A 21,300-nucleotide genomic window follows, 5' to 3' on the forward strand; every position below is an offset into this window, starting at 1 on the left:
ACTTTCTCCAATCATCTCGTTTCTGACGCTGACTGCCAAATTATTTCGCGGCCCGTTTCGGCTACCAAACAGTTTTTCTGTACAAAATAACCACTCGTATTAGCTTATGTTTTTGTGTTACGTGTGCATTGGTCGTAAACAGAGTTTGGTTGCGATTCTGCATGTGCTTGAGATACTTTTGCATCACACTTACTATCCCTTTTTAGATTTCGTGTTTATAAGTGTGGAGGGGTCTGTCTCCAACCCGACTGATTTTTCCCGGAAAACACAAAACACGTATTCCCTTATTTTATGTCTAGTGTAGGTGTGTACAATTTCATTTGCTTCGTTCCACGTTTTCTTGTCCTTCGGGGGCCCATGTTCAAAATTTTGGGTGTGGGTTTTTGCCCCTGGAAACTTTTTTCCGCAGCAAATAAAAAACATATATTCGCTTATTTTTGTGTGCTGTTCCTACACGGAATTTGGTTACAATTCTGCATGTGTTTGAGGTACTTTTGCATTTCACTTACTATTCCTTTTTAGATTTCGTGTTTATACGTTTGGAGGGGTCTGTGCCCCACCCGACTGATTTTATTCCGGAAAACACGAAACACGTATTCCCATATTTTATATCTAGTGTATGTGTGTACAATTTCATTTGCTTCGGTCCACTTGTTCTTGCCCTTCGGGGGCACAATTTCAAAATTTTAGATGGGGTTTTTTGCCACCTCAAACAGTTTTTCCGCAGAAAATATTCGTTTATTTCCTGTGTAGTATCTCCCTGCCAAATTTCATCAAAATCTGCTGGGATCACTAAGATGATGTTCCTTGTTAGAAAATAAAACTATGTTGTTGCATTCTCGGCTGCGAAAGGATTACATTAGGTGTATCTATCTACTTAAATTATACAGGGTGTTTCAAAACAACACTGACAATATTAAGGAGGTGAATCATGATCCCAAGATAAGTCAAAAGTATAGACCAACCTGGATGCACAAATGCTACCTTTTCGCAGTTATATGGTGCCGAATGCATGAAAAAAAAATACATTTAAAGACCCATAGCTCCGAAATTATGGGACATACCGTAGTCAGATCCTGACTTTACTAAGGAAATAGTATGTACCCTATCCAAATATCCAAGTTTCAAAATGGTGAGGTACTTTCGCAAGTGCTTTTATAGAGGTAGTTGGTGAGTACTCCAAATTATATGCCCGAAGCCAAACTCCATCTATAAAATTGTTGCATGAGCACCTTAGGATTCTGAAACCTGTATTATTGGATAGAGGACATATACTTTCGGAAGTAAAGTCTTGATCCGACTACGGTAGGATGGCAGGTGCCCATAGTTTTGAGGATATGGGCAATTAAAATTCATGTCTTCATCTCTTCGGCAGCCCATAACTCCGAAAGAAAGCATCTGTGCACCCAAGCGAGTCAATATTTTTTTTGTCTTTTCTTGGTGTCGCGAATCATCTCCGAAATGTTGTCGGTGTTGTTTACAAATACCTTGTACACGTAAAGATACATTTAATTTAATGAAGCCATTGATACAAAATAGAATCATAAAATAGAATTATGAATTGAATAGATCAATCATGTCAAGAAGGAAGACCTCCGTTCGCTATGAGCTCATTGTTTGTTGTTTGTCTACAAAATTGAATAAAAAAATCTCTTACAAGATTAATGAAGTTTTGCAAAATGTAAATTATGATGACTTAGTAAATTCTTAATCAACAAACTTGACTATACTGAGAAACACAGACAACAAATCGTTTTTGAGTTATCTGTGCTGATCCCTTCTTTATTTTGTGGTCAGTTTATATTTTTTTATTTCGGCCTTTCAGCTGTTTGAATTCTTTGATTGTTCATATATTTTGAAGTGTGGCTTTCATACTCTGATTGCTCTGATATCATTGATTTCTATTTACTGTCTTTCTAGAGTTATAGCTTCTTGCTTCTAATTTTAATATCATCTTTTAAATACACACACACACACACACACACACACACACACACACACACACATATATATATATATATATATATATATATATATATATATATATATATATATATATATATATATATATATATATATATATAATTACAAGGAAGATGATGCTAATTTAAAATAACACAATAAATTACTTTCTTTTCTGTAGATAGGCGTTTCTGTCGAAAGTTGTAGATAAACGCTTTTCCAGTATCATCCTGAACACGTAGAATAAATGTGTTGGTTTATTCTTGTAGCACTCTGTAATATATACACATTCACCGTTCACAATACTATGAGTACCCAAATGCCGTAAGCGTCGTGGACCACCGTTTGGCAACTAGTGACAAAATTTGACATCCCCTCTTCCACGACGATCTGCGGAGCCCCCTCTTCCGTTTTGAAATTTATAGCACCATCGGTAGAGTCACGACAAAATGCCAATGAAACACAAAATTACTCCTCCAAAATATGTTAAATCGCCTATATGTGTGATTTATTTACATTAAAGTGAGTCTAAAAACACTAACAATTCTACCAAAAAAATACCACGGACGGGAGCTCGAACCACCAACCTCATAATTACTAGGCAATTGTTCTTCCAACTTCGCCTCAAAGGCGGTGAAGAAAACGTCGCTTGTAAAGGTTAAATCGTTGCAGTCTTTCCAATTTTCTCAATCAGAGTACTCCTTGCACCATGTATATTCGATGGTAACTGTTTGGGATAAGATAAAATGCGTTCGCAATGTAATCTTAAAACAAAATGACACGCGCCTATTACTTTACTTCGTAGTTCTCCCATACTCACTTTCTAATGATCGACCACAGTTGCCACCTAAATTCATACAATTGTACGCACATATCTTAAGAGATTTCAATTCATTATATTGAGGCAAAGGTTATTTTTGATCCCCGGAGCTCACTTCAGAAACAATTCGCAAGAAAAATAATATATAATAATAGGTGCATGCATATGACTGGCGACAGTTCTTGTTGGTCCCTTCGCAATTCTCCGCTGCGAATCGAAGGAGCGCGGACCAACAAGTACTACGCGATGGTGCCTTCAACACCCAGAATCCAGACATACAGGGGTGGGATAAAAAATCTAAAACGTTTGCAAAAGTAGGAAAATCTACCTAATATGGTGTAGAGCCTTCTTTTGCGTCCAAAGCAGCTTGGATCCGACGTGGAATGGACGTATACATCTCCTGAGGTATGGGTGTGTGGAAGTTTGTACCATTGTTCCTCGAAAACATGCTCCAGTTCCTTAAGGGACGCTGGTGAAAGGTAATGATATCGAACACGCCTTTCTAATTCAGACCACAATGATGTTTGGATTTGGTGATTGTAGGACCCAGGGAAGGTATGATATAGCTCCTGGTCATGCACTTCAAACCACGAATTCACCGTTTTAGCAGCGTGACAGGGTCCCAAATGATCTTAGTTGATGCCATCACCATCAGGCAACAATATTAGGGCCATGGCTAGAACCTGGTCCTCCAAAATGGCATCATTCCTTAGCATTCATTATTCGATACAGGGCTATGATGTGACCTGCAGAACACCACAATATCAATGTCCAAACTGAAATGACACTTTTATTGTATAGTTAGTGTTTTGATATATAACGTAATGTAATATGTTCTTATATTCACTTCAAATGCAGAATAGTTTGAATTTTGTGTAAAATGCAGCATGTTAATAATTATCTAGATTCCAATATTGTAATGAAATTACTTGCTTATTATATTTCCGATTGTTTCGGTATTGCCTATTCAAATACAGAAACGTAAAAAATATTCCTATCATTGTAAACATTAACAACCTTCGCATACAAGCTTATTCGTCTACCTTTGCAAATAAAATTGCCACAAACGTCACATGTTTTTCTAACTTTTCTGTTTCTGGAGCAAGGTAACTGTACACACCTCTTTGGTTCAATTCAAAGGAATATTATATTTCGTAGTTTCGTTTTTGCTTCTCATCCTTCTCTCTTGTTACAACAATCCATCCGAAAATGCTAAATGTCATTATCACTAACTGTCGAGAGAAATAATGTTCGTGTAATACCTAAGGCCCAAATACCCTCTAGATTGAGCCCAAGACAGAGTACAAAGATACAAGTGTTATACCATCACTTAACACTAGACTTCCATATTTGAGCATGAAAATTGTACAATAAGAAGAATTAACTATGAAAAGCAAGCTAAAATGGCCTAACACCTAGTGATCGCTGAGGAAGACAATGCATATTAAAATGCACCATCATATACCAAGTGGGGTGTAATTGCACCCCACTCAAATAATTTGTAAATATTTAGAAGACAATTCACTTAGTTTAATTGATTACAGCGTAAAAATATTTCATAGAAATAAATAATTGAATTCGTTGAACTTACTCCTTCTAGAAATATTTTTTAGATCAGAACAACTAAATAATTAACACTGGGATGTGTTTGCACCACACTTGGCAAAAAAGAAGTTCAAACATTTTATTTTTATAAAAAAATAATGTTTGAAATATATAAAAATCTGAGGAATGCTATTAATACAACTTAATGTTGGATTTGCTACACTGTTAAGTTGTATGTACTAGACGATATATTATGCAATGTTTCCCTCTTAGTATGTGCATGGTACATTCGGCAACAAAAGTTTGTCCCGTTAATTAAATTAGTGAAATAAACAAATTAAGAATGAAAGGACAATTTGAACAAAATTTACAGTAAATTAAAAAATATGTAATTTTCTGTACGTTTCACCCATATCACCGTTCTTCCGCAATTAAATTTACCAAACTTAAAAAAACTTTTGTTGCTGTCTGTTCAAAGTTTCAACTTTTTCTCTGTATAATTTTAAAAGTTAATTAAATGGTGAACCATACATATATATAAAGTTCACCATTTGTATGTGTGTGTGTGTGTCTGTGTGGAGAATTTACTCCTCTTTGTAACTTGAGATGAACTGATTTGAATTGCACGAACATAGCACAAGTTTGATAATATTTGCATTTCAACATGAAGCTTTATGTTTCAAAAGTACATATAAAACAAAATTATAAAATACCAAACATATTATTCAGTGTTGCCAACTACGAATTCTCCACAGAAACCCCACACACCAGATATAAGCGCTTTATCATTGACCCTCCGATCACCTTAAAACAAGTTATTGCCAGATATTTTTCTAATAATATGTAGCAATTAGCTTAAGTACGATAATGACTAAAAAAGTTGAAGTTTGACTTTATGTAAAAGCTTTCTTTCGAAAAAATGCTTAGATAAGTATTAATACTGTGGAGTTAGATGATTTCCAATAGGCAAAACTAATCATAATATTACATATATTATTCTTCACATTTTAAACAGTTCCACGAATATGTTAGAAATGGCTAAGGTTAGCGGAAGCTGTTGAAACGGTACTTCTGTGGAATGTTTAAAGTAAGCATTGTTTTTGTTTGCTTTTCCATATAAACTTATACAGGGTATTTTTTAATTTCACTGACTTCTTTTGGTCTAGAATTTGTAACTGAAATCCGATTTTCATGCAGTTTGTCGCAGATGACCAAGGGAGCAAGGGAAATTTATGGGACTACGTTTACTGGTTTAAATTCATTTGTGTTAATATCGACCACGCATCAAGAAAAACAACTAATATTCGCCAATGTATCTTACAACAGGAATGACGTTTTGGATTTTTGTGAAGACGAATTGCACAATACAAATTAAGTGTCAATAGAAACACTCATAAACACCCATAAATCACATGTTCAATAGCTATAGCCGGTTTCCTGCGACAAACGTCTGATTGATTTCTTCAGCAACCTAAGGAGTCGATAACTAACATCTTCCACAACACCCACCTACGGGGTCTGATGCTTCTCTGTCTCACTCGAAGCGACTTTTTTTTTTCAATTTATTCACTAGCGACCATATTATGTTCCTGTCTGGGGCGGAACGTGAGACAAATTTGCTTCTTTATGCCCTTTGCGTAGTAACAACAGATTCCATTCTCCAAAAACTTTTAACGATAAACTAAAGTTGCTACAAACAGTACACTACTATCATTGTATTCTGATCATACTCACACAGTACCATAGAAATGTACACCACACCTTTCCATTACAACAGCTCAGTTTCCTGTTTCTTATTGAAGATGGCAAGGTTGCCTTCTAACGAGAAAACTCAGATTTCCACAACGCGCTGCACCTGATTCCCATTATAAGGTACACTGGTGGGTATTTGCTGTTTTTCATGAGACGTGGTCGATACCATTCAGTATGAATTTAAACTAATAAACATAGTTCCATAAATCTACCATTCTTCCTTTATCATTTGCACAAACCGAAAGGAAATCGGATGTCAGTTACAAATTCTAGACTCAAGTGAAATTCGTGAGTTTTTATAAAATTAGCCTGTAGGAGCAATATAAATATGCTAGTTCTCGGCGGGGCAAGAACTCGACTTACCGCCCTCCTGACCAATCAATCTAAAACGCTGCCTAAAATATTTGCACAGCTTTGTGCCCACTTTGCGCCCTACCAATCCGGCACAAGCCCCGCATACTCCCTAGTAACATGACTGACTTCTAGTAATAGTATTTATTAATAGTAATTACAATACGTCGTTCCAACTACATAATTTTAAGGAGTGCTACAACCTTACCTATAATTAGCATATATTTTATTGGTTCGAAATAGAAATTGTTGTAAACGGGATTATAATTCTTTATTATACTGGAAAAATCATAATTAGATGTGAGTGTTGCCTTAGCGATTATTGGAAGTAAATTATATTCTGCAACTTTTAATTGCCAGTTCCATGTGACTCATCCTATTCATTAGAAATATTCCATACCATAATTATACTATTTAATACAAGATTATTTTGGAAGACCTCTTAGATGTTTAGTTGTGGCAACTGCTGTGTATGCCTAAAAAATTTGGCGCTTTTTACACTCTAGCATTGTTAGTTTCCAGCATTGAAAATCAGATGTGCTATTCTAAGTTATCCCTATACCTCCCTACAGTTTCTAACCTACATATTTGAAATATGTATTAACCTAACATAGTGCACTCAAATCTTTATATTGAGAAAACAACATCGTTAATCCAATGTTATTGTCAACTATGTCAAACTACTTCTTGTTTTGATATTTGCTTAATACAAAACTTAGGTTTCTTTTGGCAATTTAGAAGTTGCTTGTAGCACCACTTTAAGTGATCAAGTATATATATATATATATATATATATATATATATATATATATATATATATATATATAACATGCATTAATTATAATTATATCAAATGTATATAATTTTCTTTAAAATAGTCCTCTTAGATATCAATAACACTAACAATCGATATTTTTCACCATTTTTTTAAGATTACTATTCATTTTACTCTTCGGAGTAGGGACTATTATGACAGTCTACCTAATCTACAAATCATGGAGACAATTTCAAGATAATCCAGTGGTTGTAACAATTGAGAGAAGTTATAACGAATGGAGAATTCCTATGCCAGCTATTTCCCTTTGCCCGACAAATGTACTCACACGAAAAACTAAACAAGTCATGAAGGAGTAAGTACTGACATTTCATTAACTCGCTATTTCAAATAAAAATATTCTAAAATAGAGGTTCAACTAAAATTTATGTAAATTTAACAGTTTAGAGTCTCAGCACGTCATATAGCCTTGATTTTGTTTTCACAGTGGACGGATCACGTCACCGTGACGTGATGAAATTTCCGTTAATTTGAACATTGGATGGATATCTGTAGACGCCTTTCAACTTCTCATATATACATTGTGATTTTTTAGTACTTGTAAAGTATATTCGGGTGTCAGTACATCTGGTTCAGAGCGAGGTGAAGCGATAACAAGTAGGATACGTCTCTCGCGTCTTTATATGCACTTTTTAACTCAAAATGAGAGATTTATCCGAAGAAGAAATATGGAATATGCTTGATATGTTTGCTGTTGATTCTGGATCTTAAACTAATGATTGAAACATTGATCCATATTGTGTTGGCGGCGCTTCTATAGCAGGGACGTTGAGTTTTTTTCTCTTCTTTTCGCTTGTAATGGCTGCGCAATAAGGATGACTGTAGCATAAGCATTTATGTGAGTGGGTCAGAAATATGTTTTGTAATATTTTCTTATGTACAACGATAGAATATATTTATTAATTCGTATTCTTATACATTTTCTGGCTATGGAAGCACGACAGAATAGCGAATGCAAAAAGAGCGAACGACAAAATGGCAACCCCAGGCAAAAAAAAGAAATAATCGGTCTAACACTATATTTTCAATTTATACTGATACATTTCGGCCATTTCAAAGTATGTAATGTATATAGCCACATCTCGAAAAAATTATAATAAATGTAAAAACCATGAGAGATGGCAACAATTGCAAAGTGCCAGTTATAATCTTAAAACTGGCAGTGCAATTTGCTGGTGTTGTCAATTTGAAAAATCAAATAATGGACGTTTGGTGCACATTACAAGCTGTCTTAAATTCATACTGGTTAACTATACTACAAAACAAGCATACTATGGGTTTTTTTGGGAAAAATTGCTATTAAAATGAATCGTCACATACTATGGTTTTCATTTCTCAAAAACACTTAATTCAAAATAATGGATTTTAAGATGACTGCCGTCAAGGATACCCTTACCGTATGACTTCCCTCTAGGCATATATGTATTACGAAGCTTATATCCATTTATTATCATTAATACGCGGGTTAGAAGCGGAGGTAAGGGACTTAGGCACATAGTACGTATAAACAATTAATATGATTGTAACTTTTCCTGAAATGGGCGTATCTTAAAAGTAACATCACCGTTGTCTTCCTGGTTAAATTCTAGCGAGAAATTAAGTATCGCATAACCCTACTTCCATTTCAAATACTTGACCTTAATTCAAATTGGCCTATTTCAAGATGGCTCCCGTCAAGGTCATACCTACCATACTTCTTCCACTAGGCCTTATATGTCTCCACATGGTTGTTTTTGCATTAATACTCTGTTTACAAAGGGTGGTAAGGAACTTCTGCAGGAATCTCTAATAACGACATCACAATTCTTAAAAATTATTGAAAAGTTGAAAACATACATGAAGGCAAAAAATTTCTGTCATAACAAATAACACATACATATATTTTTTCAGCAAAAAATTATTGAAATCGGAGCCGGATAACTGGCTGATATCCCTGGTAAGACTACATCGCTTATTCTTTGAACATGAGATGAATCTATACTTATACGCATAGCGTAGACCACGTATCTTCGTCTCTATCTTTTATCGTATTTGCATGAATTATCCCTTACATCAGATTGTGAATCCTATACCCATTATTTGCGCTTTGTTTGAAACTATACTTCAACTTTGCTCAATTCATTACTAGACATGCTATCATTACTACACTCAGAAGAAACGCGTTTCTAAAAGTTAATATCAGATTCGCTCGCAATTGTAACTATAAATAAAATTGTTCAATGATTATATTAATGAACTTTACCTACGTTAATGGAAATAGAGGCCGCCTGTCATTGTAATATTTCGAAAATTCACTGAAGGAAGGTGATGAACACATATAAAATATACATGGTTGCTTTGGAAGTTTATATCAAGGTGCGAATCTATGAGAAATAAATTAGCACTAAGGAGAAGGTAATCAGACATAGTTCTGCGTCACCTTTCTTAGCAACGGAGGATTAAGAATGGGTTCTTTCTCTAACCTTAGGTCTCCTCTACTGGGTGCCAAAGGAGTACTGGTCTAACCAGTTTCTAGAACAATCCTTCCAAAATGGAACCTTAATAAGTAGCGAGACACCTGTTCCAGTAATAATTTCCATCACCCTCGGTACTACTGTAAGCTAACTGGAAGTAGTCAACATGTTCAAATGGTATTCCACGTAGAGCGAAAACGTAAACATTGGCGAGAAGCTATAATTTTAAACTATGTATATCTCTCATAAATCTTCATTTTTCTTTATTTTTAGCAATCCATTGAAAATATCATCATAATCAAAGGTATTCTGTCGTAATTGAAAAGTCACTTGCAGCAACTGAGAAACTTCCATGCTTCACGGTCTTCTGACAATCTTCTTCGTCTTGATGTACAATTTTCTGCTTTGATATCGCCCATTGATTGTAGTTTCCTTCGCCTGCTGCCTCTCTTTCCTGCCACCGTATCCTCTAGCGCGTCCATCATGTTACAGTTTCTTATTAGACAATGCCCCAACCAGTTTCTCTTGCTCTTGTTAATAATATTTAAAATTGTTATTTTCTGCCCACTTTGTCTAATACCGTTTCGTTTGTTATCAAACCAATTTTGTCTATTCTTCACCACACCCACATGTTAAAAGTTTCCAGTCGTTTATCATCTTTTTCGTGTAATGTCCATATTTCTGACCCATACTGTATATTATTCCTCAAGAAGTTTTATGAGTATTTTTTTATTAAGTCTTTAATCCAGACTCTACAAAATAGTATTTTTATTTTCTTAAAGGATTCTTACGCCATTCCTATCCTTGCTTTAATTTCAGGTTGACATTTCATATCACTACTAATAATACTATCATGGTATTGAAAACTACTCACCTGACCTATTTTATCCCATCCTACTTTTATATTTGAAAGCGATCCCTTCGTTCCAAGCTCGGTAACATTTATTTTCACCTTATCTTCATCACAGCCCTTTCTTAACACTGGAAGTACGAAGCAGTCATTTTGACTGCTTGAAGAAATATAATTTCGCACCACTTCTGTAATATTTTCACTAAGGCCCTGAAATTCATTGACTTTTCATATTAATGTGCCCACTTGTTGATAGCATTAATAATAAGATCATGGTTCTTTTTACAGGGGCGCTATTGTCAGTTATACCTAGAAGCACGAAGCAGTTATTTTGACTGCCTTAGAAAGAGTATAGGAAATTAGTGTTTCTGTTTGTAATTTACATATGGCGGTATTAAATATTTCTTATTTGTAGACAAAAGAAAAATTGAAACCTTTATTTATTGTAATTTGATAGAGAAAAATTAAGAAAACTTGTTTTATTAGGTATATTTCTATACACAGTTCAAACTATAACTTCATTTTTTGTGTGTGTCATGAGATATTTCTCAGTGTTTTATGGTCGAAAAGCAAATTATTTCAGATACGTGTGGCCCATATCTACATGTTAGTGTGCACTTGGAGTTGTTTGAGCTGAACCATGTACATTGAGATTTTACGATGAGAACTCAAGAAATAGTTCGTTTTTTTACATAATCTCTTAGAAGATGAGTCTGAGGATTCGAGTGAATGGTATGGAATCTGGAGTGATTTTAAGCCTGAAGAGAACATTTTATATTCAAGTGATGAAGGAGAGGAAGACAGCGATGGAGATAACAACACCAGTAGTAGTGACAGTTTTACTGCTCCAGATGGAACATTGTAGAAAAGAATTGTATTTGGTACAAGATGACGTTGGACTTACATCTAAGCAGAATAATGTTCGCGAAGTTCCAGGACCAACAAATTTTGCCAAGTGGCAAGGGTCTGAGGAAAAAAAGTAGTAGTTCTTTTCGTTTACTATTTGATAAATTTATGATGAGGAATATCCTAAAGTACACCATTTCTGAAGCATATAGGCAACTACAGTCAGCAATTTGGACTTTTAACTCTTTCAAAACTGCAGTCTTATTTGGGTCTTATTATTTATGGAGGTGTTCCGGCATTGCACAGTGGGGTTTTATGGGAAAGATCAACAGAGCCACAATTTATACTAAAATAATAAGTAGGGATAGGTTCTGTGAAATAAAACGGTACTTGATACTTGATGAAAAGGCACAAGATCTGCATCACGTCAAGGGAACAAATTCACACTCGAGTCGGAACTGTGGGATGAGTTTATTGAGAACGTCATAAAATGTTACAAACCACATGACAACGTGAACTTGACGAGCAAATTTATCCAACGAAAGTCAGAGTTGAATTTCTGCAATATATGCCAAATAAGTCCGATAAATTTGACATCAAAATCTGGTTACAGACTGACGTACAATTACTGTAACCTCCTTGGCTTTTCAAATCTGGGCAATTATTTGTAACGTCATGCTGGGGCACAGTTAGGTGAAATTCTAGTGTCCAGTTGGATAAGTCCTTTTACTGGAAAAGGAATAAATGTGACAAATGTAATAACTTCTTCACAACAAGGAAACTAGCTGAAAGACCTGTGTCACTGTGATGTTTACCGCGATGAAAGTGGTAATGAATTAGCTGTCTACAAATGTAAAAGCAACAAAAGTGTCTATGTGTTGAGTTCCATGCGTGAGTCAGTGTCAATATCCAGGACATTACAAGTGTTACGATACTATACGTCGGAGGTCCCTGGTTCGATTCCAACGACAGACTTTTGGATATACGTCATCTACTTCGCTGGATTATTTTTATTTTTTTTCTTTCCTCGGAAAGTTCAATTATGTAGTCTCAAGCTTCCTAGAAGCATATTTGTATACCTTTGTGTTTTATTAAAAGATAAGTGCAATAGCAGATTCCTTTAACCTCATATAAAGTCACTACCCTTGTTTGTTTTCCTACCTTTGTGCAACTTATCAACTTTCTACTTGTGTCTGGCTACGTTTCCATTTCTTGGCAGTGTCACTATTCTGCGTTTGAGGACATTGCTCACATTCAACATATTTGTAAATATTTCGAGCGCCCAGTTAGCTCTTCTCTAGCTGACTCAATGTATTGCCTCAACTAAAAGTCATTGTCTGGTAACTACGTCAACGATTATTAAGTGTGTATTTTGTATTTCCTACTTTTCGCTGAGGTTTAGCTTTGCTCTGGAAATTCCTCAGAAAATACAATTCAGGATATGAGGTGAAGTCCCCAGCGTGTGAGGTCTTCGACTCTCAAACGTTTTGACTCATGTGACGTCACGAACACGGTGTCAGGAGGAGGTGAGTTATGGAGTGACCATATTTGGTATTGAGGAAATCAGGAGGTGTGGTTTGAGGCCTCAGTCCGGGAAACAAAACTGGATGGTGAGTGTTTCTCGGGGCACTTCGTTTGGAGTTGTAAGAACAGCAACGAGCCAACGAGAGGGAAAGAAGAATGGAGTTACTATCTTTGAAAAAGGTACAGTTTATTTCGTCGAAACAATAAGTGACTACGCCAGACTATTTACACTTATACTTAATTTTCCTTTCCTTATCTGCTGCACTTTTAAAAGCTAATTTGAGTATGAGTTATGATTTCTAAATGCCATGAGTTACATTTCCCACATGCTTTAGTTGTAGAATTATCTTTCAGATGAGATTTATTTTTATTTTCCAGCGCTAGTTGCTGGTGGTGGAGAAGATACCCCTAAATCTAGTCATCTATCGGTCTCATAATGACCAAGAACTATGTAATATTTTAGATATTAGAATGAACTTTGTTAATCCTTACTTTCACCAGACCAATGGATTTGTTGAGACTTCTGTCCGCCATATTGAAGCACTATTGAAAAGGAAAGTGGATCCTAACAATCATGGTAGTTGGGTGGATCACATGCCAGCCGTCACTTTTGCCCATAATATCACTGTGAACCATTCCACGTCATTTAGCCCATTTAAACTGTTACACGGAGTGGATCCTTATTTAGAACACCAGGCTATCATTAATGGACCGTGTGTACACAGTGTGAATCAAGAGCGTCTAGCCACTCTTGTTGACATTAGAGAACAGGCTCAGGATAAACTTTTTAATCGATTTCGTACTTCAGAGAGATCTTACAATAAACATCATAGATCCGTACAGTTCACGGAAGGACAGCGTGTATGGATTTTTGATCCTTCAAGACGGAGAGGTAATGCCAAAGCATTTTCAGGATTATTTTTTGGACCTGCTGTTATTGTACGAAAAGATTATGAAAATGCTTATTTTGTGAAGTACAAAACTTCAAAGGGAAGAGAATAAATTGAGTCGATTGCCATTACTAGACTTAAACCGTATTACCCGGATGTAACCCCAGAACCGATGACAGGCGAGGAAGAAGAAGAAGAAATACGTGACATGCAAGTGATAAATGTTGCCAAAGATTGTTCTGAACGTAGTGCAGAGTTTAACCAGCTAACATTCACCACTGCACTCAGTGATCCCGTGGAAATTCAGCGAGTTGTGGATGTGTTGGAGCTTCCAACTTTAATGGATTCGTCTCAGAAATTCGCATACAAGAAGCCATTATATAGTTATAATGAGGACATTAACAAGAAAGTGAGTGTATATTATGGTAATATTGCGGATCTGAAGTGTGACATCGTCGTTAATGCAGCGAATGAGACCCTTACTCCCTTGTCTGGAGTCGACGGAGCAATTCACAGAGGGGCAGGGAAGGAACTAGCTGAAGTTTGTAAAAAGCTAGGTTCGTTAAAACCTGGTGAAGCTAAGATCTCTTCGGCTTCTAATTTACCAGCGGAATATGTGTTATTCACTTGCGCGCCTAGAGATAATAATAAAAGAATTTTACGACAATGTTACACGAATTGTCTACAACGCGCTTTGGAGAATAATTGTCGGACGATAGCGTTCCCTAATTTGGGAACTGGGAAATTCAATTTTGGTAAGTTTCAGGCAATGAAGATTGCTTTATCCACGATTCGAAATGTTCTGGAAGCTAATTTGCAAGACTTTGATCGTATTGTGCTATGTATTTTTGATAAAGAGAACCGGAAATTATATGAAAATAATATGTTTGCTTATTTCCCAGTGCGGATTTAAAAAAAAAGACAGTGGTTAGTAGCTCATATATGAAGGTTAGTAGAGTTCTTACAGCTAGTCTTACCTACATGTATTACTAATGACTTAAAAGTAAAAAAAAAAATTCACTAATGTTTCACATATTAGTGTATCATGCACGCACGTCACTGTATCAGGCACACACTCTCACTGATCACTAGTCTTCGGTTATATAGATCCTGGACGAAGGGTTTTCCTTTCACTTACCTGCAAAGGAAAAAAAAAGAAATTCAATTTGGATATTTATTATACTTTGATTTGACGTTAGTTTATTTTCTATTCAGATCATAAGCTTTAAAAAAAATTACCAATTATGACATTTTTATACTAGCTGGTCTAGTATTTATTTTATTTATTTATTTATTTATTTATTTTGCAATTTTCATTATGACTATTTTACTCGAGTATAATTGCGTAGATCATGATCTATATATATATATATATATATATATATATATATATATATATATATATATATTACATATTTACCTAATTGTGTATTTTACCCTGGTCTGTGACGTTTGAATTTCACTGAATTAAGACTTTAAACTGCAGTTTTCCTATTTTTTGACATTAGTTTTCTCTATTTTGATACTAATTTCCTGATTATGACGTATTTTTTTTTTAAATCCTAATTTAGTCTATATGCGCATTCTATGATATAAGTTTTGGTTAGTTGTGTTACTAATTACAATATATACCTGTTTGACTATCGATTTTAGTGTTATTTTTATTACAATTATGCCTTTATGACTGCTACGTTATGGTTTTTAAGTAATTTCAACATTTTATGAGAAGTATAGCAGTTTAATTTAATGGTACTAAGCTGAGTTATTTTGTTTGAATGCATCTATTTGCTTTATTATTTTATGAATCAAGTTACACTATGGTAGTTAAGATATATATATATATGCATTCTATACGTTAACGCACTTGGATTTTATTTGAGTTTTGTTCTGAGTTTAATTTTATTTATTTATTTTGGGTGTTATATGTGTGTTCGTCTGTATTTTTTACAGATGATCCTGGTTTTATCCATTGCCTTTGGTACTTCTGCCAATTTTGATGTGTCGATTTCAAGTGGATTTTTTTTTAATGAGTTACATGGCCACATATTATACCAATATGCTATTCCCATCATGTTTAACGTAAGTTTCACTTTTCCGCAATCCCTGCCTGCGTCTTCTTTATTTAAATCATTACACTGTGCCGATAATTCTTCGTATTCTATTCAGACATGCTCTTTAGCTCATAGTCTTGACGCATTACATTCACATATAGCGAGTAATTTTTTGAAAATTAATGAACCTTATAGATACCGAGAACATTCGCGTTCTAAGAGAGGTATTTCTATTTTAGGGAACCTTTTTTCATTTTGCTGTAACGTGGCTACCAAGGTCAGTTATCGTCTTTTCAGAAGAAACAAGATAAATTAGAATCTACAGTTTTCGAACTAAGACAGCAGTTATTGAGGAATTCTGTGTATATTCAGAATGCGTCTGTTGAATTAACGAATTTCCAAGCGAAATTAGGTAAGAATTTTCAAAAGATGGAAGTTTTTTTCTAAGACTTTGTTGGATCAATCTAAATTTTTGGCCAGGACCTTAGAAAATTCATCAAATAAGGACCAATTGGAAGTTTTTGCGATTTTGGGTGAATTATATCAGTTATCGATGCACATTTTGAAAGTATTAGAATTCCAGCGTTATCAAACGTCCATTCAAAGCTGCCGAGCAGGGAAGTTAGATCCCGTATTGGTGCCTTATGAAGTTTTGCAAGCTCAGCTTCACATTTTACAGGAATCTATAACTAAACAACGTATGATTTTGGCTATTCCTGCTGAAGATATTGATATATACTATACTTTGAAATTACTTTCGTGCACTATTACTGATAATTACATTTTTGTGCATTTTAAAGTGCCACTTAGAGAACAAGATGTGCAATTTAAATTATTTTCAGTTAAGGCCATTCCATTTGGTTATCATAACCAAACATGTTCAATTAGTATTTCACCCAGTTATGTTATCTTTCAGGGTCATATTTTAGCCCTACCAATTACTGGATCAGACCTTTTGTCATGTAATTTGCAAGTTTCACCCTTATGTAAAATCCCATCACATGTTTCTGTGTCTTCTCATTTAGCGCAATGTTTATATAAAGGATATTTTGGTATAACTGTCCATGATATAATTTCATCTTGCTCTTATATTTGTCATGACAATTCTCAAAGCCAATTGCTGGAATTACAACCACATACTTATGTGTTGGCTCATCCGCCTGCTACGGTTCAATTAGTGACTGGTACTAACACTAAACTCATAGACATTACAGATAAAGCTAAGTATGGTTCGATTATGATTAAACTGCCTTGTGGTACGACATTAAGAGTTAATAGCCATTTATTTGCGAAAGCCGTCTTTCCTTGTTTTCAAACGGAATTAGTTACGCCTACTGTAGTGCATTTATTTCCGGCTTTCTTGTCTGCCAATAGTTTTGTTCACCTTAATCAGAAATTTAAAACTCATGAAGTTTTCAATTCCTCAAATTTATTAAATCTCAATTGGCACTATTCTGTACCTCATCTAAATCTTTCTAGCTATTCTGTCGCTACTGTGGTTCCCTATACTCCAATTTATTATAGAGACAATTTTATTCCTATTTTTCTCGTGGTTTGGAATATTATTTTGACATTAGCCATAGGTTACTTATTATATAAACAAGGTTTTTTCTTGTGTACTCTTTGTATGAAAGGCGCTAGAGCAGAATCTATGTCTTTGGATCAGGATGTGTTGTGGATCATTGTTCATATTGTGGAAATTTTATTACTGTTGTTAGCAGTTTTTCTGTTATTTAAAATTTATAAGCGACGCCCCATGTTACGTCGAAATCCTAAAGTTTTTAGAAGTGCTAGCCTGCCTCCACCCCCTCCACCAACTACTAGTGAAAGAAATAGAACTAATGTTCATCCTTCGCCTTCAGTTTCTTATTTACATGACTATATAACATATTATTGATATTTATTGGAACTTACTGCAACTTGGGATTAGGTATTATTATTATTAGAGAGATATTTATAGGCGTTGATATAATAACTTTGTATTAACATTGTACAGTTGTATTGCGACATATATATTTTAAGAATTCGTAGTGGCATATGATGCATCAGTATTTTGATTATATTATTTGAAGGATATTTAGATTATAGTTACCTTGTGGAAATCCTTGGATGCATTGAAGCCTACGTCCCATTGCTGGATTCAAGTAGTATATCTGGAAAGAGAAGAAAAATGTAGACGTGGAGTAGTATCATCTTTATTGTATATGCATATTTTGTATAGACTTTGAATTTAATGTGATTAGAAGAAACAAAGATATTTATTAAGAATAATACTACATAATTTGTATGCTACGACAGATCGTATTTTATTTACATTATAGACTGTGATTTTATTAGTGTTTAAACTTCTACCTCTGACTACGAACATACTTTTCACTTTCAATGCTTCGTCTGGACTTATTTTGCCTTTCTGATATGGATTACAATTGAGAAATCTACGCCTTAGCCTTGCTATTGGACATGGAAGTTTTTCGCCAAGTGGATTTGACTTATTGTGATCTTCGATCCTGCCGACTGGTTGTCGTTACGTCGTCCCGAGCAGTGGTTTCACCTTGGATATTTCACCTGGACATCTTCACTTATAGGCCGCGTTAGGTTAGGAGTAGTTTGGTGGTGGTCTGTCGTGTCCTATTTTTCTTGTCGGCAAGTGCGAATATGGACCGCGATAAGTCCATTTCTACGGACACTGTGAAGATTAAATCCTTCATGGTTCAATTTTCTAGAGATTAATAGGACCACTCTTTGCCCCCCGGTTTTGTTCCGCCAACATTCTGTGCTATTCTATGGGTAGTTACCTAGTTATGCGTAAATTATTAAGCTTTGTCTTCCATTAGAGTGAGATCTACATAAGAGACTTTACATTGTGGATTATTTATTTCATTCTATATTATAAAAAAACCTTTAGTGCAAGGCTGATTGGATTTCAATTAATTATTTTTTTTTATTATTATTACTGCCCTTTGTTTGCTGTATACTATTATTAACTTTCGTTTAAGTAAGGAAAGTCAAACATAATAGAAATATTATCATTATTTTCCTTTTAAGTTTGCTTGTGCTTTACACATTTTTATACCGGGTTTGTTTCCGTTTACTTTGGCTTAGTTATTTGTTTATCCATATCTGTTTTTTCCCCTACTTCAAGACTATACATATATTTATATTATAACTTTTTTTTTGTTGTTGTTGTTGTATATTTGTAGGACTTACCTTTAAAATATCTTTATTTTGATTTTTCTCATCACTTTTTAAAAATCTTCTTTTGTTTTAGTTTCTCGTACTAGATGTATGGCGTCGCCACTTTCGCTTATTTGAGAACTTGTCGTCTGCCTGGATTCGTCGTCCGATACAGCCTATGCCATCTAGTGTTTTTTATTCTTAACTTCGAGGTCGTAACTAAGTATGATTTAGGTTGTTTTTTTTTGGTTGTTAATTTTGAATATTGAGAAAAAATTTGAATGTATACTTACATGTGTTTTTTAAGTTTCTTTTAGATGCCGATGATTGTTCTAGATCTTCCATGTATTCAGCTCTTAGACTCAATCATCTTGTTTGCGGGGAGGGCATGTTACGATACTATACGTCGGAGGTCCTTGGTTCGATTCCAACGACAGACTTTTGGATATACGTCATCTACTTCGCTGGATTATTTTTATTTTTTTTTCTTTCCTCGGAAAGTTCAATTATGTAGTCTCAAGCTTCCTAGAAGCATATTTGTATACCTTTGTGTTTTATTAAAAGATAAGTGCAATAGCAGATTCCTTTAACCTCATATAAAGTCACTACCCTTGTTTGTTTTCCTACCTTTGTGCAACTTATCAACTTTCTACTTGTGTCTGGCTACGTTTCCATTTCTTGGCAGTGTCACTAGTCTGCGTTTGAGGACATTGCTCACATTCAACATATTTGTAAATATTTCGAGCGCCCAGTTAGCTCTTCTCTAGCTGACTCAATGTATTGCCTCAACTAAAAGTCATTGTCTGGTAACTACGTCAACGATTATTAAGTGTGTATTTTGTATTTCCTACTTTTCGCTGAGGTTTAGCTTTGCTCTGGAAATTCCTCAGAAAATACAATTCAGGATTGGAGGTGAAGTCCCCAGCGTGTGAGGTCTTCGACTCTCAAACGTTTTGACTCATGTGACGTCACGAACACGGTGTCAGGAGGAGGTGAGTTATGGAGTGACCATATTTGGTATTGAGGAAATCAGGAGGTGTGGTTTGAGGCCTCAGTCCGGGAAACAAAACTGGATGGTGAGTGTTTCTCGGGACACTTCGTTTGGAGTTGTAAGAACAGCAACGAGCCAACGAGAGGGAAAGAAGAATGGAGTTACTATCTTTGAAAAAGGTACAGTTTATTTCGTCGAAACAATAAGTGACTACGCCAGACTATTTACACTTATACTTAATTTTCCTTTCCTTATTTGCTGCACTTTTAAAAGCTAATTTGAGTATGAGTTATGATTTCTAAATACCATGAGTTACATTTCCCACATGCTTTAGTTGTAGAATTATCTTCAGATGAGATTTATTTTTATTTTCCAGCGCTAGTTGCTGGTGGTGGAGAAGATACCCCAAAATCTAGTCATCTATCGGTCTCATAATGACCAAAGGGATAGATGAAATCAAGCTAAACATAACTACTATTTAGTCATGTTTCACAAGAAAACAGAAACGAAACTATAATGTATTACAATCAGATGAAGTTTAGTGTAGACATCGTGGATCAAATGGTGAAGAAACACAAAGTGAGTTGTGCGTATGAATGCTGGAAGATGTACAGAGAAGCTACTAGAAAGAAAATCAGTAGGACATAAATTTCAAGAACCATTGTGTAAAAAAGAAAAGAAAACAGATGACATATGGTACAAATGTCAAAAGTATGTTTGTGGTAAGTGTGTACTGCAGAGATCCGAAAGCGAATTATCTGCTCCAAGTGTGGGTGACTTTGTGATGGTCTTCTTCAAAGAAGATATTTTTGAAAGATATCATAGCCAATATTATTTTACAATCAAATTTAAAACCTAAGAGTGACAGTAATCTTTTGATTCTTTCATTATTTTAGAAATACTGATATTAAATTTATTATATTAATAAATATTTTTAATATTACATATTAATGCGCTTAGTGTTTAGAAATAAAAACAATGAAATAAATAATATTCTTTCTAGGCTTACTTTTAGATGTGTCTCATTGAGAATGTTAATAAAATAGTCATCCCGGTCACCATTCTTTTCTATTTTAGTCAAAAATAGAAAGCAGTCAATTTTACTGCTTCGTGTTTCTAGGGGTTCAAAATGTCCGTGCTTTTAGTGTTAAGTTTTCTATCATCTTACTAACTTTCTCTTCACATTCTGCACACAGCACGAATCATTTGCAAACCGTATACCCCTAATCATTCTGCCTCCTACTGAAATGCCATCT

At 34.8% G+C, this 21,300-nt stretch overlaps 1 protein-coding gene and 1 pseudogene across 1 annotated transcript; both read left to right on the forward strand.

Moving 5' to 3' along the window:
- Positions 1 to 13,409: 13,409 nt before the first annotated feature.
- On the forward strand, positions 13,410 to 13,940 carry LOC145682080 (uncharacterized). The gene has a single exon (XM_081753677.1). The coding sequence runs from the start codon at positions 13,410 to 13,412 to the stop codon at positions 13,938 to 13,940; it is 531 nt and encodes a 176-aa protein (XP_081609803.1).
- A 60-nt stretch (positions 13,941 to 14,000) lies between these two features.
- On the forward strand, positions 14,001 to 14,741 carry LOC145682083 (macro domain-containing protein CT2219 pseudogene; annotated as a pseudogene).
- Positions 14,742 to 21,300: the final 6,559 nt, after the last annotated feature.

The sequence above is a fragment of the Thermobia domestica genome, chromosome 1 (assembly GCF_964235325.1).
Source record: "Thermobia domestica chromosome 1, izTheDome1.hap1.1, whole genome shotgun sequence".
NCBI lineage: Eukaryota > Metazoa > Arthropoda > Insecta > Zygentoma > Lepismatidae > Thermobia > Thermobia domestica.